Source organism: Lipotes vexillifer, unplaced genomic scaffold (genome assembly GCF_000442215.2).
Source record: "Lipotes vexillifer unplaced genomic scaffold, Lipotes_vexillifer_v1.1 scaffold613, whole genome shotgun sequence".
NCBI lineage: Eukaryota > Metazoa > Chordata > Mammalia > Artiodactyla > Lipotidae > Lipotes > Lipotes vexillifer.
The window spans coordinates 442898-468620 of record NW_006792345.1 but is presented as its reverse complement, the minus strand read 5'-3'; the positions used below and the strand labels follow the sequence as shown (position 1 = coordinate 468620).

Below are 25723 nucleotides of genomic sequence, written 5' to 3'. Positions count from 1 at the left end.
ATTTTTTTTTCTTAAATTCCATATATATGTGTTAGCATACGGTATTTGTCCTTCTCTTTCTGACTTACTTCACTCTGTATGACAGACTCTAGATCTATCCCACCTCATTACAAATAGCTCAATTTCGTTTCTTTTTATGGCTGAGTAATATTCCATTGTATATATGTGCCACATTTTCTTTTTCCATTCATCCGACGATGGGCACTTAGGTTGTTTCCATCTCTGGGCGATTGTAAATAGAGCTGCAATGAATATTTTGGTACATGACTCTTTATAAATTTTGGTTTTCTCAGGGTATATGCCCAGTAGTGGATTGCTGGGTCATATGGTAGTTCTATTTGTAGTATTTTAAGGAACCCCCATACTGTTCTCCATAGTGGCTGAACCAATTCACATTCCCACCAGCAGTGCAAGAGTGTTCCCTTTTCTCCACACCCTCTCCAGCATTTATTGTTTCTAGATTTTTTGATGATGGCCATTCTGACTGGTGTGAGATGATATCTCATTGTAGTTTTGATTTGCATTTCTCTAATGATTAATGATGTTGAGCATTCTTTCATATGTTTGTTGGCAGTCTGTATATCTTCTTTGGAGAAATGTCTATTTAGGTCTTCTGCCCATTTTTGGATTGGGTTGTTTGTTTTTTTGTTACTGAGCTGCATGAGCTGCCTGTAAATTTTGGAGATTAATCCTTTGTCAGTTGATTCATTTGCAAATATTTTCTCCCATTCTGAGGGTTGTCTTTTGGTCTTGTTTATGATTTCCATTGCTGTGCAAAAGCTTTGAAGTTTCATTAGGTCCCATTTGTTTATTTTTGTTTTTATTTCCATTTCTCTGGGAGGTGGATCAAAAAGGATCTTGCTGTGATTTATGTCATAGAGTGTTCTGCCTATGTTTTCCTCTAAGAGTTCGATCGTTTCTGGCCTTACATTTAGATCTTTAATCCATTTTGAGCTTATTTTTGTGTATGGTGTTAAGGAGTGATCTAATCTCATACTTCTACATGTACCTGTCCAGTTTTCCCAGCACCACTTATTGAAGAGGCTGTCCTTTCTCCACTGTACTGTACAGCCACCTTTATCAAAGATAAGGTGACCATATGTGCATGGGTTTATCTCTGGGCTTTCTATCCTATTCCATTGATCTATCTTTCTGTTTTTGTGCCAGTACCATACTGTCTTGATTACTGTAGCTTTGTAGTATAGTCTGAAGTCAGGCAGCCTGATTCCTCCAGCTCCATTTTTTGTTCTCAAGATTGCTTTGGCTATTCGGGGTCTTTTGTGTTTCCATACAAATTGTGAAATTTTTTGTTCTAGTTCTGTGAAAAATGCCAGTGGTAGTTTGATAGGGATTGCATTGAATCTATAGATTGCTTTGGGAAGTAGAGTCATTTTCACAATGTTGATTCTTCCAATCCAAGAACATGGTATATCTCTCCATCTGTTTGTATCATCTTTAATTTCTTTCATCAGTGTCTTATAATTTTCTGCATACAGGTCTTTTGTCTCCTTAGGTAGGTTTATTCCTAGATATTTTATTCTTTTTGTTGCAATGGTAAATGGGAGTGTTTTCTTAATTTCACTTTCAGATTTTTCATCATTAGTGTATAGGAATGCTAGAGATTTCTGTGCATTAATTTTGTATCCTGCTACTTTACCAAATTCATTGATTAGCTCTAGTAGTTTTCTGGTAGCATCTTTAGGATTCTCTATGTAAAGTATCATGTCATCTGCAAACAGTGACAGCTTTACTTCTTCTTTTCCAATTTGAATTCCTTTTATTTCCTTTTCTTCTCTGGTTGCTGTGGCTAAAACTTGAAAACTATGTTGAGTAAGAGTGGTGAGAGTGGGCAGCCTTGTCTTGTTTCTGATCTTAGTGGAAATGCTTTCAGTTTTTCACCACTGAGGACGATGTTGGCTGTGGGTTTGTCATATATGTCCTCCATTATGTTGAGGAAAGTTCCCTCTATGCCTACTTTCTGCAGGGTTTTTATCATAAATGGGTGTTGAATTTTGTCGAAAGCTTTCTCTGCATCTGTTGAGATGACCATATGGTTTTTCTCCTTCAATTTGTTAATATGGTGTATCATTTTGATTAATTTGCATATATTGAAGAATCCTTGCATTCCTAGAGTAAACCCCACTTGAGCACGGTGTATGATCCTTTTAATGTGCTGTTGGATTCTGTTGGCTAGTATTTTATTGAGGAATTTTGCATCTATGTTCATCAGTGATATGGGCCTGTAGTTTTCTTTCTTTGTGACATCCTTGTCTGGTTTTGGTATCAGGGTGATGGTGGCCTCGTAGAATGAGTTTGGGAGTGTTCCCCTCTCTGCTATATTTTGGAAGAGTTTGAGAAGGATAGGTGTTAGCTCTTCTCTAAATGTTTGATAGAATTCTCCTGTGAAGCCATCTGGTCCTGGGCTTTTGTTTGTTGGAAGATTTTTAATCACAGTTTCAATTTCAGTGCTTGTGATTGGTCTGTTCATATTTTCTGTTTCTTCTTGATTCAGTCTTGGCAGGTTGTGCTTTTCTAAGCATTTGTCCATTTTTTCCAGGTTGTCCATTTTATTTGCATAGAGTTGCTTGTAGTAATCTCTCATGATCTTTTGTATTTCTGCAGTGTCAGTTGTTACTTCTTTCTCATTTCTAATTCTATTGATTTGAGTCTACTCCCTTTTTTTCTTGATGAGTCTGGCTAATGGTTTATCAATTTTGTTTATCTTCTCAAAGAACCAGGTTTTAGTTTTATTGACGTTTGCCATCGTTTCCTTCATTTCCTTTTTATTTATTTCCTATCTGATCTTTATGATTTCTTTCCTTCTCCTAACTTTGGGGGTTTTTTGTTCTTCTTTCTCTAATTGCTTTAGGTGCAAGGTTAGGTTGTTTATTCGAGATGTTTCCTGCTTCTTAAGGTGGGCTTGTATTGCTATAAACTTCCCTCTTAGAACTGCTTTTGCTGCATCCCATAGGTTTTGGGTCGTTGTGTCTCCATTGTCATTTGTTTCTAGGTATTTTTTGATTTCCTCTTTGATTTCTTCAGTGATCACTTCGTTATTAAGTAGTGTATTGTTTAGCCTCCATGTGTTTGTATTTTTTACAGATCTTTTCCTATAATTGATATCTAGTCTCATGGCATTGTGGTCGGAAAAGATACTTGATACAATTTCAATTTTCTTAAATTTACCAAGGCTTGATTTGTGACCCAAGATATGATCTATCCTGGAGAATGTTCCATGAGCACTTGAGAAAAATGTGTATTCTGTTGTTTTTGGATGGAGTGTCCTATAAATATCAATTTAAGTCCATCTTGTTTAATGTATCATTTAAAGCTTGTGTTTCCTTATTTATTTTCATTTTAGGTATCTGTCCATTGGTGAAAATGGGGTGTTAAAGTCCCCTACTATGAATGTGTTACTGTTGATTTCCCCTTTTCTGGCTGTTAGTATTTGCCTTATGTATTGAGGTGCTCCTATGTTGGGTGCATAAATATTTACAATTGTTATATCATCTTCTTGGATCGATCCCTTGATCATTATGTAGTGTCCTTCTTTGTCTCTTCTGATAGTCTTTAAAGTCTATTTTGTCTGATATGAGAATTGCTACTCCAGCTTTCTTTTGGTTTCCATTTACATGGAATATCTTTTTCCATCCCCTCACTTTCAGTCTGTATGTGTCTCTAGGTCTGAAGTGGGTCTCTTGTAGACAGCATATATATGGGTCTTGTTTTTGTATCCATTCAGCCAGTCTGTGTCTTTTGGTGGGAGCATTTAATCCATTTACATTTAAGGTAATTATCAATATGTATTTTCCTATTCCCATTTTCTTAATTGTTTTGGGTTTGTTATTGTAGGTCTTTTCCTTCTCTTGTGTTTCTTGCCTAGAGATAGTCCTTTAGCATTTGTTGTAAAGCTGGTTTGGTGGTGCTGAACTCTCTCAGCTTTTGCTTGTCTGTAAAGACTTTAATTTCTCCATCAAATCTAAATGAGATCCTTGCGGGGTAATCTTGGTTGTAGGTTTTTCTCCTTCATCACTTTAAATATGTCCCGCCACTCCCTTCTGGCTTACAGAGTTTCTGCTGAAAGGTCAGCTGTTAACCTTATGGGGATTCCCTTGTGTGTTATTGTTGTTTTCCCCTTGCTGCTTTTAATATGTTTTCTTTGTATTTAATTTTTGATAGTTTGTTTAATATGTGTCTTGGTGTGTTTCTCCTTGGATTTATCCTGTATGGGACTCTCTGTGCTTCCTGGACTTGATTAACTATTTCCTTTCCCATATTAGGGAAGTTTTCAACTATAATCTCTTCAAATATTTTCTCAGTCCCTTTCTTTTTCTCTTCTTCTTCTGGAACCCCTATAATTCGAATGTTGGTGCATTTAATGTTGTCCCAGAGGTCTCTGAGACTGTCCTTAAGTTCTTTTCATTCTTTTTTCTTTATTCTGTTCTGCAGTAGTTATTTCCACTATTTTATCTTCCAGGTCACTTATCCGTTCTTCTGCCTCAGTTATTCTGCTATTGATCCCATCTGGAGTATTTTTCATTTCATTTATTGTGTTGTTCATCATTGCTTGTTTCATCTTTAGTTCTTCTAGGTCCTTGTTAAATGTTTCTTGCATTTTCTCTATTCTATTTCCACGATTTTGGATCATCTTTACTATCATCATTCTGAATTCTTTTTCAGGTAGACTGCCTATTTCCTCTTCATTAGGTCTGGTGGGTTTTTATCTTGCTCCTTCATCTGCTGTGTGTTTTTCTGTCTTCTCATTTTGCTTATCTTACTGTGTTTGGGGTGTCCTTTTTGCAGGCTGCAGGTTCGTAGTTCCTGTTGTTTTTGGTGTCTGTCCCCAGTGGCTAAAGTTGTTTCAGACAGTTGTGTAGTCTTCCTGGTGGAGGGGACTAGTGCCTGTCTTCTGGTGGATGAGGCTGGATCTTGTCTTTCTGGTGGGCAGGTCCACGTCTGGTGGTGTGTTTTGGGATGTCTGTGGACTTATTATGATTTCAGGCAGCCTCTCTGCTAATGGGTGGGGCTGTGTTCCTGTCTTGCTAGTTTTTTGGCATAGGGTGTCCAGCACTGTAGCTTGCTGGTCATTGAGTGAAGCTGGGTGCTGGTGTTGAGATGGAGATCTCTGGGAGATTTTCGCCATTGGATATTATGTGGAGCTGGGCGTTCTCTTGTGGACTAGTGTTCTGAAGTTGGCTCTCCCACCTCAGAGGCACAGCACTGACTCCTGTCTGCAGCACCAAGAGCCTTTCATCCACACAGCTCAGAATAAATGGGAGAAAAAGTAGAAAGAAAGGAAGAAAGAAAGAAAGAAGGAAAGGAGGGAAGGAAGGAAGAAAGAAAGAGGAAAGAGGATAAAATAAAATCAAGCACGATAAAATAAAAGTTATTAAAATAAAAAATAATTATTAAGAAAAAATAATTTTAAGGAAAAAAGCGGACAGATAGAACCCTAGGACAAATGGTGACAGCAAAGCTATACAGACAAAATCTCACATAGAAGCATACACATACACACTCACAAAAAGAGGAAAAGGGGAAAAAATAGTAAATCTTGCTCTCCAAGTCCACCTCCTCAATTTGGGATGATTCGTTGTCTGTTCACGTATTCCACAGAGGCAGGGTACATCAAGTTGATTGTGGAGCTTTAATCCGCTGCTCCTGAGGCTGCTGGGAGAGATTTCCCTTTCTCTTCTTCGTTCTCACAGCTCCTGGGGCTCAGCTTTGGATTTGTCCCTGCCTCTGCGTGTAGGTCGCAGAAGGGCATCTGTTCTTCGCTCAGACAGGACGGGGTTAAAGGAGCAGCTGCTTCGGGGGCTCTGGCTCACTCAGGCTGGGGGGAGGGAGGGGTGCGAATGCGGGGCGAGCCGGTGGCGGCAGAGGCCGCCAGGACGTTGCACCAGCCTGAGGCGCGCCGTGCATTTTCCCAGGGAAGTTGTCCCTGGATCCCGGGACCCTGGCAGTGGCGGGCTGCACAGGCTCCCCGGAAGAGGGGTGTGGATAGTGACCTGTGTTCTCACAGTCTTCTTGGTGGTGGCAGCAGCAGCCTTAGCGTCTCATGCCCGTCTCTGGGGTCCGCGCTGTTAGCCACGGTTCGCGCCCGTCTCTGGAGCTCCTTTAAGCGGTGTTCTTAATCCCCTCTCCTCGTGCACCAGGAAACAAAGAGGGAAGAAAAAGTCTCTTGCCTCTTCGGCAGGTCCAGACTTTCCCCCGGACTCCCTCCCGGCTAGCCGTGGCGCACTAACCCCTTCGGGCTATGTTCAAGCCGCCAACCCCAGTCCTCTACCTGAGCTCCGACCGAAACCGAAACCGAGCCTCAGCTCGCAGCCCCTCCCGCCTCGGCGGGCGAGCACACAAGCGTCTCGGGCTGGTGAGTGCCGGTCGGCGCCGATCCTCTGTGCGGGAATCTCTCCGCTTTGCCCTCCGCACCCCCGTTGCTGGGCTGTCCTCCGCGGCGCCGAAGCTCCCCGCTCCGCCTCCCGCAATCTCTGCCCGTGAAGGGGCTTCCTAGTGTGTGGAGACCTTTCCTCCTTCACAGCTCCCTCCCACTGGTGCAGGTGCCGTCCCTATTCTATTGTCTCTGTTTTTAATTAATTTTTTCTTTTGCCCTACCCAGATACGTGGGGAGTTGCTTGCCTTCTGCCAGCATTCAGTAGGGGTTCTGTAGGAGTTGTTCCACATGTAGATGTATTTCTGGTGTATTTGTGGGGAGGAAGGTGATCTCCCCGTCTTACTCTTCCGCCATCTTCCCGATCTCTCCATACCATCTATTGAAGTCTAGAGCTTTGCTTGATCTCGGCCATTTCTATGGCTGCACCTTCCACCAGAGGAGGGGTCTCAACCTTTGTGTTTGTGGTCTGCTTTCCAGTATGAGAATTTGGCAAACTTAACAGTATTCCTATGCACCTGTAATTAGGTCACTGCTCACTTGGTTGTCCTTTATTCCTAGATCCTTGTCTAGACTATACATGCCCACTGCCCCGACTTCCCCTTTTGCTTTGAAGCAGGTTGTAGCTTTCTCTGTGTTGCACAGCCTCCTCAGCAGAACATTTCACCTAACTGAAACGGTGACAAAAGCATGATTCTCAGGTGTAGTAAAGACTAACTTTGCACATCAAGCAACATTTTGTATGACCCAAGTTGACAACTTTTGACCTAGAGCAGGGTCTCTCCACCTGGGCACTGTGGACATTTGGGACCAGATAATTCTTTGTTAGGCAGGTTGGGGTGCTGCCTGTGCATTGTGGGTTATTTAGCAGTATCTTCAGCTCCACTCACTAGGCGCCAATAGCACCCCCACACACACAGTTCTGACAACCACAGATGTCTCCGGTTGAGAACCACTGACCTAGAGGATGGCTCAACACAAATACTCATCTTTACTCCATATCTTCTCCAAGCCTCTGTTTTCCAGTGGATTCCTCTCAATTACCTTTGAATTAACTCTAGTGCCGCTACTTGCTTTATTCCCTCTGCCTGAGATACTCTGCCCTTCCTCTTTTGTCTATAGGTCTTTAAAACTGAGCTGAGGTGTGACTCTGCTATGTCTTCCTTTAGCTCTGGTTGCCAGACAGCTCTGCTACCTCCCTGCCTCCCGTGGGGCTCCAACCAGCCCTCCAGCTGGGCCGGGAGCGCTGCCTGGAGCCCCTCTCTTTCCCCGGTCCTTTCTCCCTGCTCCTCAAGCAGCACATTCCAGGTGTATTCATTCTCCTTAGACACCCTAACTCATCCCTTTATTCCTCACTCTCATCAGGTAACTTCACCATAAACCTCACAGAAAATAATGGCTGTTAGCCGAAATTCTCCGAGCCTGCTGTCCCCAAGCCTTCATGCGTACCTGCCTCCACACCCACCCTTGCAGCCTTCCCTCCCATTAGGATGGAGAGGACAGCCTCCTTGGTTCTAATGTGCTCTTTCAACCCAGGCCTCTGTGTGCCAACACCTTCCCTTCCTTGGGGACCTTGTTGTATTGACTATCTGCTCCCTCCAGTTTTTGTTCTTTCTGTCTCTACCCACCAGCATTTCATCATGCTCAAGCATTTTCTATCCAGTTTTTATAATTCTCTTTCAAACCCATCTCCAAAGCTGTACCACTCTACAGCTTCTCCCCTTTACAGCCAGACTCTGGAAAGCATCTGCACTCACTGTCCCTTCTTCCCCTGAGTAAGGGGAGAAGAAAAGCCCAGATGCCTTTGTCTGTCCTTCCTTTTAACAAGCCTATCTTGAGACTGAACTAAGACTTTCTGTAGATAGCAAACCTCTCATGGATTGCTGGCTTTTTGTTGCATGACCTTTACTTTTTACCTTCTGTCATGTTAATTTACTGTAGACAGATGGCAGTTGGCATTGCTTTGGGACCTCATACTTGTGGCAGTTGATTACAGTTGATCATCCTTTGGATGTTAGCCAACACATCTTAGAAACTGGAACACTGGCACTTTATTTAGGCCTCTTTTATTTAAAGGTCAGCCACAAAATTTTTAGTGGTTAAAAATACTTTTCAGAAGTAGAGTTCTGCAGCTTAGATAACCGTATGTCTAAGATGCCACTTCGGGAGCTAAGATGGGTCAGTCATCTGGCTGCTAGCAGAGGCATTACCGTGATGCCCCCTCCTCAGAGGGAGGGCCTGTTTCAACATTGTCTGCTGCCAGTCCCAGTTCAGGGAAAAGCGTTCTTTCCTCTGACCTTTAATAATCCTGGATCCTTTTATATTTGCCAGATTCTTGCACGGCACCAAGAGGCTGCAGAACTGTGAAATCAACTCACCCTCAATGTAGACTCCTCACCCCACCCCCAGCCGTTGTTCTGATCACTCTAGCTTATGGTGTACGTGGGAAGTGGGAGAGTGGGAAAGCATCATATTTCAGTATTATTGGTTTGGTTCCTTTTATGTTCTATACATTTCACATTCTGTATCCCAAAGTATTTCTAATAGGATTAAAGGACTTTTGTTGAAGCTCTGATACGCTTATCCTTTTCACGTTTCACTGTTCCTCAGCACATCACCTGCTTTCCATTCCCGTACACCACTCAGCCCTAAATATGTTGGGCCCTTTTCTACTTTTATGTGCATTTTTATTATTCAAGTCTTCTATAAAAGTGAGAAGGGGGCTTCTTTTCAAGGTCTGGCTGGCCCCAGCTGCCGCCCTCTGAGGTGTCTGTGCATGCTTGTGGTATGTCTGCAAGCTTGTAAGAGGTCACTCTGGTGCTGGGCATGCTGGGACCTGAGGCACACTCAAGTGTTCTGACCACGTATCAGGATATCATGTGAAATGTTGACGTTACTTTGCCTGAATGTATGTTTAATGACACCTTTCATCTGCATGTCCTTGGTGCCTTTTCTAAGTTTTTCACTTACTGCTCCAAACAGCTTCACAAGGTAGATGGCAGGCAACCTTCCCCACTACTCCCCAAACCCGCAGTGTTCAGATGAGACAGCTGGGAGTCAGAAAGGGCAGTTTGTCAAGGCTCAGAGTGTTGTAGTAGCAGAACTTTCCCTAGGAGGAAGGGAAGGCCATGTGGAGTTTGGTAAAACAGTAGACCTGAGAAGATAGAAGCAAGAGGTAAAAAGGATGGGTGACAAAGAAGCAATGAGTACGGGGCAGCTCTTCACCACAGTTCTGTCAGTGACCTGAAGCAGAGTGATAGGCATGTGTCAGAAGGGCCAGTAGGTGAAGACAAACATTGTCGGGTTTTGTTTTCAGAAGAGGGAGATGTGCTGTGGGAATCGGACTGATGGTCTCTGGGCCAGGTGCAGGAGCTGAACTGTTGGGAACCTGGAAAGACAGCACAGATGGAGGAGGGAGTGTGGGAGGGAGGGAGGGACGGATCACTGGCTGGGCTAGGGACAGAGGGTAGGAAAGCCATGGGGTAAACAGATAGTCAAAAGGAAAAGTTAATTTTTTTATGAAAGAAAATATTTCTTTGTGATTTTTGAGTTAGCTAAGGAGGGGAGGCTTTCTTTCTCAGCTTGTCCCTAGAAAACCAGTTAGTCTTTGTTTTCCTTCATTACAGTGCCCCACAGCAGGGACCAGATACTTTCTTTTAGATCAGCAAACCTACAAGGAAACAATTAAGAGCCCCAACATAAGAGAAATCCATTTATAACTAAGGTTAAAGGAACAGATAAATAGAGAACACTCAACTTATGCAGCTTTAAAAATTAAATATAGGATTATACCATTTTGTTCCTTTCTGAATAACCAGTAATAGAAAAGACCAGACAATAAGAAAAGGGGAAAGCAAAAACGCTGGTAAGAGTGGGAAGGTGAAAGCCAGGCCACCGCTGCTGGCTTAAACCAAGGTCTCCACAAACAGCCGGCTCAAGTCAGCTGCCCCACACCAAAGCAGCTGCATCAGAGATCACAAAACCTTATCTCTTCTGTCACCTGCCAGCTGGCCAAAGTCCATTGTCCACACTACATAGAACTGGCTTAGAGAACCTTCCCAGCCACCCAACACTAACCAAACCCTCAGTGGTCCATAGGCCTTTCAAAAAGTATGCCAGATATTAGGCAGATGCACCCTTGCAAGGGGGAGGATCTGTCATTTATGTCAGACCTAAAGGGTATGTATCTTCAAAAAGGACTAGAGGTCTTGTTCTAGTCTTTGTTAGGCCACAGCCAGCACTGGCACAGTTCACAACTGCTTGAGAATAAACCCCACATCTGAGAACACGCCCTCGGTGGAGCCCTGTGGTAAGGAGCCTTCATCTCCCTTTTGGAGTACACTCATACTTGGATGCAAGGAACAGGAAACAGACGTGACAGTGCATTGTGTATACTGAATGAATTTAGGTCTTGCCTATGGTTTGATGACTTTCACCTCTTAAGTAAAAACCTTCAGTTTTAAATAAAAGCCTCTAAGGATGATGAGGTTCTGGTTCATTGCATTATCTGTAAATTTCAGACTAGATGAATATATTTAATTGTCAAGATTTTTATTCTTACCCCAAAGAAATGGGTACAAGGCTACCAAGTGATGTTAGATTGTTTGGGTTGAAGCTGTAAGCATGAATGTTTCTTCCAAATCCCAATTTAAAAAGTGAGTTTTCTAGATCTCCTACTTTTTAAAATCAAAACTTCATTTTAAAACAGATGTATATAACTGCTTATAAGTTATATATAAATTATACATTAACAAAGTTTAAAAGGCATACCATGGTTCAATTTGATATCTTTCTCAAAATTTATTCTGGCTTATCTGAACACTCTGATTATAGTGCTTCCAAAGGTGCCCGGAACATATGTCCTGGCACCTGCCCTTGCCCCTGCTTGGCCAGGACTCTGGGGCTTTCGTGTGGCCTCATTTCAGGTTCTCAGAGCTACCATGGAGAGGTACTTGAGCTTGAGAAATGATGTCAACAGCTCCCTCACAATCTTTTCTCCTTTCCAAAGGACACAGGCATCTTTTTCAAGAATGCAAAACCATCCATGATTTATTTCCAGTCACAAGGATGTGACTTTCTACTCTCTGGAATAAGAGAGAAAATCACCCATCCTCTCTCTCCCTTCAACATTTCACCGGGAAACTGCTACTAAATGTTATCTGATCCTTAAGTACAGAGCATCCCTAAAAATATTTCCAACCACCCAATGTTTGTAACTTTACAAACATTTAACCTGGGTTGCTTAGAAGTCTTTTTAAATAATATTTTAAATGACATTGAAACAGAGGTCCATGAAACTAATTATATAGAGAACTCTTCATTTAACTTCTGGTTAATATTTTCTTGAAATTCTATTTCTACTTTAGATATTATTGAAAACAACTGATTTATAACGTATAATTCATTATCTTCATTGTTAATAAATTCCCTACTTTTCCTCAAATCTTTTTTGGAATTTGGTGGAGTAAAAACACCAAACAGCCAAATACTACGTATCAGTTCTCATTATACAGTGCTATCAACATACAAGATTGGATTCAGGAGATTTTCTGCCAGCTCAATTTTAATACATCCCCAATATTTGTCTCTTGGTACCAAACAGACTAACTAAAAATTCCATTTCTTTACATTTTGGCCTAGGAGTTTTTTAGTATATAATTTGTGATATAATTCTCCTTTTTTTTTTATAGGCATGTTTTCCACAAATCCTGCGTGGATCCCTGGCTTAGTGAACATTGTACCTGTCCTATGTGCAAACTTAATATTTTGAAGGCCCTGGGAATTGTGGTATGTTTCCTATTTTGTTAATACATTTGTGTAGTGTTATCTCTAAGCATAACATAACATAGCCCAAGTGGATGGTTAAAAGTCTCACAAGAAAACACTGGCTTTCTCTGCCAGATAATCCTGTTAGTCCAACACTACCTTTTATCCCACATTACTTAAAGTCCAGCCCACCTCAGGGAACTTCTGGAAGAGCAGATAAAGAACTGTGCTAGTCCACTTTACAGCCTGCTTCTGTTGGGTGGTGGATGTGTGATGAAGAACTGAGGTAGAGAGAAGGACGTGATTTTCCTCTATTCCAATTTTTTTTTTTTAAGGAGTAGAATGTAGACTTTTAACTCTGGTCCAATAGTAATTTTTTCTGCATTCAGCATGATATAAAACTATGTCATCACTTATGTTCCTTCCTCTTGAATTTGGCGTTGCTCTCCTGGGCGTTGGTAATTGCAGTCAGTGAAGGTGGGCAGTGCCAGCCCTGGGCAGACCTTTGACAGCTGGGCAGGGGTTTTGGTTGGGTGCCGGCCACATAGGGCACTTCAGCCCTGGCCAGGAGAGTCAGCACTGACTAACTGAGGACCTTGGAGACTTCCTGCAGTTCCTTCCTTAAGAGAAGTGTATGTCCAGGATTACTGCTTTTTAGAGGAAAGTGAAATACTTTCTGGTCTCATAAAAGAGTGAATGAATAATCTCCATATAGAGAGGAAAGTTTATTTTGACCCAACAGATGAATTCCTTGTTTTAGCTTTACAGATCTAAGTAGTGCTATTTGAAATATGTTATCAGATGACAGTTTAGATGTAATCTAGTTAGGTAGTGATGCCCCATTTATCCTCCATCTCCAGAGATCACATCAGTGATGTTGTAGTTTCTTCACCTCTTCACCACTGACACTGGCCTAGGTAATTCCTTCTGGTGAGGGCCGTCCTTGAGACTGTCTAGCAGCATCCCTGGCCTTTCATATCCACTTTTTAGTTGGTAGGCTTTGACCCCACAGAAGCTCTGTACCTCTTCTTCAGCATTAGATGCTTAGGTTTTTTTTGTTTTTTGGTTGCGCTGGGTCTTAGTTGTGGCAGGCAGGCTCCTTAGTTGTGGCATGCGAACTCTTAGTTGCGACATGCATGTGGGATCTAGTTCCCTGACCAGGAATCGAACCCAGGCCCCCTGCATTGGGAGCGCAGAGTCTTAACCACGGTGCCCCCAGGGAAGTCCCAATGCTTAGGTTTTGAAACATAGTTTTCTTAGAGTTCAAAAGTCTTTTCAATGTTGATCTGCTCTTGGTTGTATGCTTTACTTATGTTTAAAGATAGAAGATATTTAAAAACTGACTAGCAGATAGATGGGGGTATTACAGAGAAGTTAATAGGGTTACCTGTATTAACATATGAGCCAGTGATACACTGCACTGTTTGTCAGCTTTATAATAATGAATCCCTCTGCCTGTGAGCCATGTCCACAAAAGGTTGTCACTTTATAAAGATGAAGTGTTCAATTTTCTCAGTTCTGCAATGGATTTTGGCTTTCCTTAGTACCATTTTGGGGAAGAAATCATCTGTTTCTTTTAAATAAAAATTCTTGGATGAGAGTGGAAGGTGTAGATGGGGAGAGAAATGAGAGGAAATCACCTGGAAAAAACTTGGTAAAGTCTTTGCAACAGGATGTCAAACATTTAGAATTGTATAAAATGATTTGTTAATCTTACAAGTACTTTTAATCTGGAAATGTTTTGCAGCCAAATATGCCATGTACTGATAACGTAGCATTTGATATGGAAAGGCTCACCAGAACCCAAGCAGTTAACCGAAGATCAGCCCTAGGTGACCTCGCCAGTGACAACTCCCTTGGCCTCGAGCCACTTCGAACTTCGGGGATCTCGCCTCTTCCTCAGGATGGGGATCTCACTCCTAGAACAGGAGAGATCAACATCGCAGTAACAAGTAAGTGGGCCCTGTGCCCAGGGCACAGGACAGATTTGCTGCTGGTATTTGACGTGTGGTGGAGAGTTGAGGCAAACACCAGGGACAGTGACTTAGTCTGTAACTGAGAAAGTAATGGTTACTTTTGTTAAAACAGATATTTGGAATAACAAAACTTCCTTTATAGTAAGAAGCTTGTGTACTTGTGTGTAGTTAATAGGAATAGTTGCCATTTGATGACTAGTTGATCAGAGGTTTGTCTTAATAGCTATTTATAAGCCTGATTTGAAACGATTGCATTGCAGACAGGGATGTAAGGTAGGACGTCAGCAGCATCTCAGGTGTGTCGTGTAACTGTGAGCACCAGTGGTCTCTAGTACCTAGGCTGCAGGCAACCTAGTAAAAAACTAATCCAGAATTTGAACCTAAAAGTTCACAACTTTAGGAACAGTTGAGATGGCCAGCTGCTGCTTACTTTATTTTACACTTTTATGAAATTTGGTGTCTTAGCACTTACCTCTTTGGTATAATTGTACAAGAAGTGTGAGAAGACCCAAAAGGTAATCTACTTTTAAAAAATGCTCTGGGCTAATTATGAACGTCATGATTGTTGAACTGTTGACGAGAAGAAAAAAAAAATGCTCTGAGTGTTTTGATGGCCTTGCCAAAGTATGAGTGGGCTGGCAGGCGTGCGAGTGGGCCTCGTGGACATTCACCCCGTAACAAGCCAGCTGTTTTCAATCCATTCTTTATGTGTTATTTTCATCTAACAACCTTTCACCCCATCTTCCTCGTCATCACTCTGGTGCTGCCTTTTTCAGTATATGCTGTTGCTTACCTATAGCTTCGAGCCCTAACCCTAATGGGACTCCTCTCAACTCTGGGAGTCAGTAAAATGGATAAAGCTGTTAAAAAGAGTTTTCCCTTAAATAGTAAGACTTGTGTGGTCTATTCAATTGAAGTATATGTGATCTTAACTAACCAAAAATTATTGTTAGAAAATGATTTCCCAAGTTTTATTTTCTCATTCTCTAAACTCAAGGACACTTCATTCAGTTATAAAATAAGTAAAACTATTCTTTGATACAATTTGACTGATTTCTTACCATCTACCAATGGTTTGTTTTAACAGCATTTCATGTTGTCCTGCTTTGACATTTAGGTTTTATGGGCTAGATTTTTAAAAATTGATCTAATAATAATAAAGGAGACAAAGGTTTCTGTTTACTAATGAGTTTTTGGTAGGTCCTTCATTGATCGACATTTATTGAGCACCTACTACTACATAAAGTACTTATCCCATTATATTTTATATAGAAATATCCTTTCAAAATCGTATGTTTTGATGATAAAAATATTACTTCATTATCAAATTAATCACCTTTAGCAGAATTTGTACATGTTAATAAATGAAACTCATGTGGTTAAATTAGACCAAAGCTACCTCTACTTTAACATCAAAGCTCTGTAGTGCCATAGTAACCACAGTGCATTCAACCAGCATCCACTGTTTGCAAGGCACTGTGCTAACTACACACTGAGGAGAACAGAGGTGACCGAGATCCCAGCTGCCGTAGGTCGGTGCTAAAATACCTCTGGGCCCATCGGGTATTATTACGACAGTGTTTACTTCTTTTTGGTTACTAATTTTTATAACTGAAATGCCATGCATGTATGGATGCTATATTCAAAATTGGAAACATAGACATAATTGAAGTTCTAAAAGTTAGTCTGCTTATCATGTATAAAAGTCTAAGAAGAAAAACATAAAGAATGCTATGTTAAGCTTCTTGAAATTGATTATCAGCCATCTCTTAATTTTTTTTAAATGCCAGTATATACTTTTTCTAACTTAAAATATATGTGGGTAAAAATGGTGGATTTTGCATGGGTTCTTAAATGTTTATTTTGACTTAAATAAAAACCTTGTAAATTCACTCTATTGTTGAGGAATTTGTATTCCAAGAAGCAGTGGCTGCACTGTTATCTAAAATGAAAGAGTTTGCTGTGCATTTTAATAATGTAAACCAAGGTGGGCAGAGAAGTGCGCATAGAACAACTCAGCATCCTGGAATCCTGAAGAACAGTTCTTCTTAACCTTTTGAAGATCACAACCTTTAAAATTCAGTGAAAGTATAATAACCTTTTTCTAGAAAAATTCCTAGGCACACACAGTTTTGCATAGATGTAGGATTCATGGAAACCAGATTAAGAAATGCCCATGTTATACACAGCTTTCGCACATAAACATTTGGCATTCCAAGTATAAATTTCTTCTCTGCATTATTGCAGATGTATAGGGAACTCTACTGTGTAACACTTTGTTAAACCAGCCCTAGTTTGTTTATATTTTAGGAAATATAGGTAAGACTTTTTAGGAAGTCAGATTGGTTCTCAGGTTATTTTTGTGGTTCTCAGTAAGTACTGTTTTTGGAATGTTACCTTGATGATACAGAGTTTGAAAACTTAAGGGAAAATATTAACCTATTTCCTGGATCTAGAGAGAAACTAGATAAAAACCTTTAGAGTTCTGTGTACCAGAGGTTTTCAACTCTTTGATGAGCCGAGAGTTGGAATAACCTACCCTTTCTACTTCCGTTTAATAAAGCCAGAACAGCCAGGGCCGCTTCCCAGCGGTGGGGTTGTGAAGGGTAGTTCTCTTCTTTGCAGGAGACACCAATAAGATGTCCTTTTTAAATAAAGACTATAAGTAAACCCACTCATAAGCGAAAAGAATATAGATGTGAATGCCATGGAAGGCCAAGCCTGCAGACTACTTGGAGTACTCACGAGATCTTTGGGAACCACTGCTCCATATTTCTAAGCCTTTCTTTAAGAATGAGGGACACAGCCATGCAGAAGTGACAAAATGAAGAAAGAAAGGTTATAAGTATGACTAGTCCACTTTACTGTCATTTAAATTAACAATTTTTAAAACCTATGTCCATGTGCGATTTTATATACATCTTTTTACTACATACTTTTTGGTGGCCACACTTCTCACAAATCTCAGGACTTTTAACTGGAAGAAATGTTTGGGCCATGCTTTCCTTTCTCCCTTGCAGCTTTCACCACTACTTCCACTAACCTTCTGCACTTAGTAGCTCTCTGGCAAACCTCCTCCTGCTTCACTTCCTTGGGCCAGTCTTGGCTTACACCTCCGTTGACGTCTGCTTCGTTGCATTTGAGGGAAATGTTGACATCGATTTGACATAAGTCTTCTCCCCAGAGTGATTTCCTCCCTTTCCTTTGTCAACAGAAGAATGGTTTATTATTGCCAGTTTTGGCCTCCTCAGTGCTCTCACACTCTGCTACATGATCATCAGAGCCACAGCTAGCTTGAATGCTAATGAGTAAGTAACCAATTGTTTCTTGGATTGCATGTGCCAGATGATCCCAAGAAAATATGTAATTTTCATAAAGATCATGAGAATTGCCTTCTACCAATTTCATACTGATCCTGATGGGATCATACCTAGCAAAATAGATTACTTCATGAACAGTAACACTGATTGGGAGTTCACCTTGCTCAGCAACAACTGCTCACTTTAGAAAAGATCTCAGGGCTTTCAATTAGCCACAAGCTTAGAATAAATCAACGATGGAACAAATGCCAAGGGAACCAATACAGTCATAGTATGTGGAGAATGCCCATGTCCTAATCATAGACAGGATTAGCCCCACTTCGCTGTGTGCTTATCAGACTTTACCTGGAGTCTTATCTACTTAGCTTTTGATGGAGTACTGGCACCCTGGCCTATGGTCAAAGGAACATGGATGTTTAACCTGCAAGAAAGAAGCAGTCAGAAAGACCTGTGACTTCCAAATATTAGAAAGACTGTCAGGAGAAAAAGAAAATAAGCATAAACTATATTTCCATAGGACAAAATGAGAACCAAAGGGTAGGTTACAGGAAGGCAAAATTTCGCCTTGGTAAAAAGAAGAACATCTGTCAGCAAGGCTACTTACTAGTGAGATGGTTTGCCGTGGGGGTAGGGAGTGCTCAGGACTAAGAATGCAGGCGGAAGGAAGCTGGGTGTTACTTGTCAAGGCTGTTGTCGGTAAAAGGTTTTTCAGAGGATGGAAAATTGGGCTGGGTAACAGTTGAGGTCCATTTTGATCCAATGGTTTTCCAAGAGTAGCTTTCCATGGGGGTAAGATAAAGAAAAGGTTTTATTGGCTTTATTTGTTTTGCTTTAAATTTTTGGCATTTACTGTAGGATATTATTCAGTCCTTTCTTTTAAGGAGTATTCATGAAAACTAATTCAAGATGAAAGCATCCCTGGGACACTGCCCAAATTTGAACCTGAATTGGTAGAATTCCTGTGCTCTCTATATTCAGTTATGTCCTGACATTTTAATTGATTGATAACAACCAACCAAGCTCATTTAATTGATTTAATTAAATACTCATAGTCCAACTGTAGAAACAATGGAAAAGTAACCTCCACTTCCAATGACATGATTTTATTACCTCTAACCTGATCTTTTGGCTAGATACTTGTAAGAAGTACCCTTTGGCATCCTTGACATATTATATATTGGGAGGATGTCATGTCAGTTGGCATTCTTCAACTTTCAGATAAGTAGCCTCGGCCTCATCCAGCAGGTCAACAGCTAGCTGCTTCTGTTGGGCCCACCTGATGCAGTTTTACTTCAACATAGCACAATGTTAATTGCCCAGATTCTGGAGTCGGGCATACCTGGACTTGACTCCCTGCTCCTCCATATTTCTTGTGAGACCTAGGCAGTTATATTTATCTGAAGCTTATTTTAGTCATCCATAAAACAAGAATTAGGAGTACATCATAGGGTTGTTGTGAGAATTAGCATATAAAGTGCTTAGCACAGTGCCTCGTACATAATAAGTGCTCAATAAATGTTAGCCAAAACAATTCCTCTGCAATTCTTTCAGAGTTCTGTGAATAAGATGGCCATCTGCCTTTATCCTTTGGCAAATGAATTTAATTTTCTTCCATGAAGTAAAATACCGAATCATAAGAGCTCGTGAGTACCTGTGATTCAAACCTCAGTTTGGAGGGAAATATTTATTTCACCTGCAGTCACCTCTTTTGCTTACTCCCATACCAACCCATCAAACTAGATGATAATGTAAGCCCACTTCTTTAAAATTTCACAAAAGAGTGAAAACAAATCACAGCAAGTAGCTGCACACTGGGCACTTTTAGAGAATTATTAAGTAATTCGGTAGTCACCTTACTGCCACTCAGAATCAGCCAGGTGCTCAGTTCATGTATCAGATATTTTAGAGAATGCTCAATAGACATGTTACCTATTGTAAGTTAGAGTTCCGCTCACAAATGCCTGCATGACTCAGAATCTAAGTCATAGATCTTAGATCCATGTCTTAGTCCATCCCTTCTCCCATTAGCCTTTGTAGAGGGTTGACACTGCAATTGTTCATTTGACTATTATTTCTGTGCCTTCAATCAAAACCACTCTGAAGGACAATTTCCATGATTCCATTTAGAGAGAGAAATTGAGAGAGAGAGAGGGAGGGAGAGAGAGAGAGAGAGAGAGAGAGAGAGAGAGAGAGAGAGAGAGTGTGTGTGTGTGTGTGTGTGTGTGTGTGTACACACACATATGGATGCATGAAAGGATGGTCACCAAAATATTAATGGTGATCATCTTAATTTAGTACAATTTTGGGTGATGTTTTGCTCTCCTGTTGTGCTTTTATGTGTTGATTTTTTTGTAACTGTAATTACTTAATTTTTTTAAAGACCCTTTTAATTGTAGGGGATAAAAAAAGATAATAGCCAGGAACTCCCTGGTGGTCCAATGGTTAGCACTCTGCACCTCCACTGCCAGGGTCTTGGGTTCAATCCTTGGTCTGGGAACTAAGATCCCACAATCCGTGCAGTGCAGCCAAAAAAAAAAAAAAAAAAAGATAGCCACTCTTACTCAAAGTCTCTTTCCCACAAATGTTCATGAAAAATTCCTGTGTGGTTTAATTCTGGAGAAAAGTTTATTTTAGCAAATAAATTTATAATTATTCTTCATTAATGAATTCTTTGAAATCTATCTTACCTTTTCACTTTTACCAAAAAATTACAATCAAAGTGAGATTGCCTTTTCAATTTAATTGCTCTGTTTCAATTTTCTGGGTAACCTCATCCATTTGTAAGATAGTCTTCTGTATAAATAGATTCTATCTTTTCACATTTTAATGATTTGTCTGGAAATTAGTAGTAAATTCCACCTTATGCTTTCTACCTACTGTTATAATTTACTTTTCTGACAGTGTTACACTGATTGTATTGTGATGTCAATAAGACCTTGACCCAGTCTAGTCACTGGTGAAACCCTGTGGGCAAGATGAAGCAGTACTGGCCATATATAAAGGCAGGGCTGTGGAACCCAGGCAGGTCCAGGCCTCCATGGGTTGCTGCTCCACTAGGGGTGAAAGCACTCCGCCTCCCTCACTACGCTCTGCGTGTTCACTCAGGGCCTAACTCAGAGATCAATGAAAAGTCCATGTATCTGGGGTCACCCCCTTCTATCGTGATGAAATACTATTTATGCAAGTACTCAACCATGACTACAAACAAATCTACTGAATTTTGAGACTTTGCAAATTTAAACAGGATAGTAGTCAAAGAGGCAAATAAATGTAAGTTAAATATATTTATACATATTAGCTTCCCTAACATTTGTTGTACCTAAGTAAGCAACATTATTGAACTTCAGTTCCCAAAGGAGATTTTCTGCTCTACTTCATTATTCAAGTAAACCTTGTTAAATCCCAACATTTACCAGCTTACATTTATATAAATCCATTTTTCCCTCAACATAAAAAAGTAAATATTTATTTGAAAAATAATATTTGTTTTTATTTGAAGAACAAGTTATAAGATATGTGGGTGATGTAGGAGAGATTTTGAGTCAAATGGGAGGTTCAGCTATGTATTCTCTAGAGCCCTTTCTTAGTTCCTGGATTCTGATGCATAGAAATCATGTTCTGAGATTTGCAGAGGATTGTAGCCCAAGCATTCAAGATTCAGAACAGTCGCAGGAGGAGGAAATGAATCTGATGTGGTTAACTTGATGAAATAACTGGAACAAATATGAAATCCTGTAGCATAACTGAAGACCAAGAAGCCCTAGCTCTGCGGCAGGTCATTGGGCTTCAGTTGTCCACACCAGTGTTCCCCTTGAGCTGTCCTCCTCTGAGGTTAGTGGTAGAAATTTTTAAGCCAGGTCAAAGGAACTGATGTTTCTATTTTGCTCTCTACTCAATATTTCTGAATTGTTTTGCTCGGACTCTTTAAGAGGAACATTGACATATTTCAGTATGAAAGAGTCTGAAAACGTAATCATTTCTATCTTAGGGCTGCTTACCTTAGAGGAGACTGGGGTGATGTAAGAGGTGTCCCCAGGTATTTGGAGGACCGCCAAAGATGAGAACAGCTACTGTTTATTGTGTGCCTACCAAGATATTATACTCTTGTTTTGGGGTCTGTTACTACCCACATTGCCCCATTTAATACTTATAATGGTCCTGTGGTGACTAACCAGTGCATACAGAGGGTGATACTTACTGTGTAGCTCTGGAGATATCTACAGGGAGGTAGATTTCCATTTCATGTAAGAAAGAACTTCCTGCCAGTCAGAATTGTCCATCCCTGACATGGGCTGTGTTGAAAACTAATGAGCTTGCTGGGACCTGCGTATTCAGACAGAAGTTACAAGGCTGAAGCTGTTTGGAGGCAGATCCTGAGTCAGGTAGAAGTTCTAAGACTCCTTCTAGTTCTCAGAGTTCCTCTTGAATTGTCTGTCCTAAATGGTCCCTTCCTAGGAGAGATCAGAGCCCAAGGAGAGGGGTTGGGGTCTCTGCTGGCTGCCTCTTTTAGAACCTTCAGGGTCAAAAGCAATGTTTTGTTTGTTTGTTTGTTTTTAACTTATTTATTTATTTTTGGCTGAGTTGGGTCTTTGTTGCTGCGCGCCAGCTTTCTCTAGTTGTGGTGAGTAGGGGCTACTCTTCGTTGCGGTGTGCGGGCTTCTCACTGCGGTGGCTTCTCTTGTTGTGGAGCACGGACTCTAGGTGCGTGGGCTTCAGTAGTTGTGGCTCGCAGGCTCTAGAGCGTATGCTCAGCAGTTGCTCCGGGCTTAGTTGCTCCGCTGCATGTGGGGTCTTCCCAGACCAGGGCTCGAACCCGTGTCCCCTGCATTGGCAGGTGGATTCTTAACCACTGTGCCACCAGGGAAGTCCAAAAGCAATGTTTTTAAAACTCTTTTTTTAACCATCTCCTACTGTAAGAAACACATTTTATATTTTGACTGTGCTCCCACATGTATAACTGAAACAGAAGTTCCACAGACATTTTCCTTACTACATCAGTATTCTCTGATCTATTCTTCTCTGTGCTTTTTTGTTGTGTTGTTGTTAATGTTGGTCATGAACTCCTGCATTGATTTTATGATCCATTAATAGGTTACAGCCTGCAGTTTGAGAAACACTGATCTAAAGAATTTTGAATTTTTAGTTTTCAACCTAAAAACTTTTGCTCACACTAGCACACATCTCTGATTGTTTATTTTCCTGAGACAGCCTTTTTTGTAGCAATACCAGCAAAGATTTGCCCCCAGTTTGATCATGAATACTCTTCTTTGTCTTAGTATTTAGTTCTTTTAGCCACTTTGAGCCTGAGATATATACACAGAGGAGTACCCTGAGGCCCAGAGGGGCTGAGTGACCCCCAAGAAGTGCCACAGGAAGAAGGGCATGGGATTCAAGCCCAGTATTTCTGGTTCCAACTCTTTCCTTTCCACTGCTTGTCTTTGACTACTCTGGAGAGCCATTTAAGGGCTCCAAATAATGCGGTTGAAAAAGATAAATTTGGTTTTCTAAAAACATGGTGACAAAAACAAGATTACAGGGCTTTCCTGGTGGCGCAGTGGTTGAGAGTCCGCCTGCCGATGCAGGGGACACGGGTTCGTGCCCCGGTCCGGGAAGATCCCACATGCCGTGGAGCGGCTGGGCCCGTGAGCCATGGCCGCTGAGCCTGCGCGTCTGGAGCCTGTGCTCCGCAACAGGAGAGGCCACAGCAGTGAGAGGCCGCGTACCGCAAAAAAAAAAAAGAAAAACAAGATTACAGCGGCAGAAGCTTTGACTGGACTTCTGTCTTTGACAGTGGTCAATCTTTCATTTTTCACAAGTACCTTTAATGTTTGGCTGCATAGTTGTTTATAATTTCTTAGGCAGCAAAAAAAAGTAAGCTTAAAAATCTTTATTTGCCCATTAAAAGTCCTATATCCAGTTTTTCAGAGGAAATGTTATAAAAAACAATGTGTTGTCTTAAATATGACCTACAGTAAACAAGTGTAGAGCCCTGTTTGCAGTTTCTGTGAATGGCCTTCATACCCAGCCTTTCATTCATTAGGCACCATCTCCCCAGTGTTTGAGGCACCAGGCCTCGCCCTGCAGGAGCCCCGGGGAAAGGGAAGGGGGCTGCACTGCTCAGTGCTCTGCACTGCGGTGCTGGTTGAAGTGACGGAAGAGCCAGGGAGTGCCTGCGGACCCAGGACAAGATGACAGGAGTATCACACAGACACAGGGGAACTGCTGCTTTTGCCCTGAGGGAGTTGAAAAAGGCTTCCTGGAGGGAGTGACTTAGAAACCAGGCCAGGCATAATTAAAGCACAAGGTGAGAAAAAGCAGAGCAGGTTCAGGGAGTTGTGTGGTTTGACGTGTCTGCTGTAGGTGGTGGCGACGGTAGGCAGACTACAGAATTTGGACTGGTTTTTTGTAACTAGCAGGTGATATCTAAGGCTTTTCAGCAAAAAGAAAATTGCTGATGGCTGAGAAGTTGCTTTCATGGTAGAGACTGGAAGCAAGAAGGTAGGTTAGGTGAAAATACAGAGCTGAAGGAGGAAGTCAGGATGATGGGGAGGAGATAAAACAGGAGATGCTGGAGAGTTTTATGTTGACCAAAGATTACGAGGTTTGAAGTATGGGTCTGGAATTCTGCCGGGAAAAAAGAGAGCAGAATTGAAGATATGATGTGGGAACCATAGAAATGAACCAGATTCTATAAGGGTTCAGGAACTAGGGCAGTCCCACAGTGCCAGGCTGCAGAGGGGGCAGCATTAGCCTGAGGGTAATGCAGGAAACTTCCAAAGATGTCAGGTACCTTCAGGCACCTGATTTAGGGACACACACACACACACACACACACACACACACACACACATACACACATACACACACACACACGTAAAATCTGGGGAATTCCTGTAAGAAAGCCTTACATCCCTGGGAGTCTGTACTCCTCAAATCTTACTTCAAAATAAATAATGACATGTTTGTTTGAGGTATAAAGCAGGAGCATATTGTAAAGACAGCAGCTACAGATTTCAGGGCACTCAGCATTTAGAACATGTGTTCAAACCAGGAAAAGTTGTAAATTGTACGACAGTTGTCCCTGCATTTTTAAACAAAATGCTGTTAGCCTGTACTTTTCCCTGCCTTCCTTTTGGAAGTACTAACACACTTTTAAGTGACTGAGCCACTTGACCTCAGATCTACAGCTGCTGAGTTCAGGAAAATGCTAGTGACTTACTGGCTTTACCAAATTGGTCTGGGAAATACTTGGGGACAACCCCAGGCCACCATTCATTTAGGATTACTTTCTCTTATTTTAAAACATTGACAAGTACCCGTTAACTAATTCTTGACCGCTCTTTTTTCCTTTTATTCCATAGGGTAGAATGGTTTTGAAGAAGGAAAAGAATGCTTTCTGACTGATTGCCTTGAAGGAAAAAAGAACCTATTTTTGTGCATCATTTACCAATCATGCCACACAAGCATTTATTTTTAGTACATTTTATTTTTTCATAAAATTGCTAATGCCAAAGCTTTGTATTAAAATAAATAAATAATAAAATTAAAAGACTGTGTTGTTGCGTGTTATTCACCCACTTGTGTTTGGAAGGGTGATTTGGAGATCACATACCCAAAGTTCATTTGTGCGTGTTTCAGAGACAGAACGTGCTCATACTCCCCAGGGGAGGAACAGTGATACTGTTTCTCTTGGTCTTTTCACATTGGCTACTGTTGTGCCCAGGTAGGACCCAAGTGTGGGGACATCGTGTGTGGTGATGCTCCCTCGGGCCCTGAACTGAGTTGCTCCATTTTATTTTCTTCAAGGTCGCCATTCACTCTCTGATAATTTCTTGTTCCTCTGTCGGTGGTTGATCTGACTCCTCTAGAACATCAGCTCCACAGCCACAGGGACATTTAACTGTGTCACTTGCCACTGTATCTCTGGTACCTAGTAGAGTGCTTTGCACATAGTAAGTGCTCAATAAATATTTGGTGGGATGAAAGCGTGAGTGTACGAAAAATTTTCCAAAATACATAACTGATTAGTAATAAATTATATCTGTCCAAGATTTTTTTTTACATAGTTTGTACTGTATTCTTTTAAAAACAGTGAATTCTGAAGTTGGATAAGAGCAATTTTACATGTATAAATGAAGTTTTTTTGCATTACTTGTGAGGAAGATGTTGAAATATTTTATGTTATATGAATCTTATGCTTGAAGGGATTATCAGTATGTGTAAATGTGCCCAACCTTCCACCTCACCATACCTGAGAGTTGAGAATATTCCCA

General features: G+C 41.1%; 1 protein-coding gene across 1 annotated transcript in view; it reads left to right on the top strand.

The window, feature by feature from the left end:
* The window catches only part of RNF130 (ring finger protein 130), a 107417-nt gene extending 82418 nt beyond the window's left edge, over positions 1-24999 (top strand). Inside the window, exons 6-9 of the mRNA XM_007465507.1 lie at positions 12079-12175; positions 13902-14106; positions 17345-17438; positions 24812-24999. Coding sequence (XP_007465569.1) covers positions 12079-12175; positions 13902-14106; positions 17345-17438; positions 24812-24827 — 412 coding nt within the window. The 3' untranslated portion in view covers positions 24828-24999. The remainder of the gene's footprint in view (positions 1-12078; positions 12176-13901; positions 14107-17344; positions 17439-24811) is intronic.
* Positions 25000-25723: the final 724 nt, after the last annotated feature.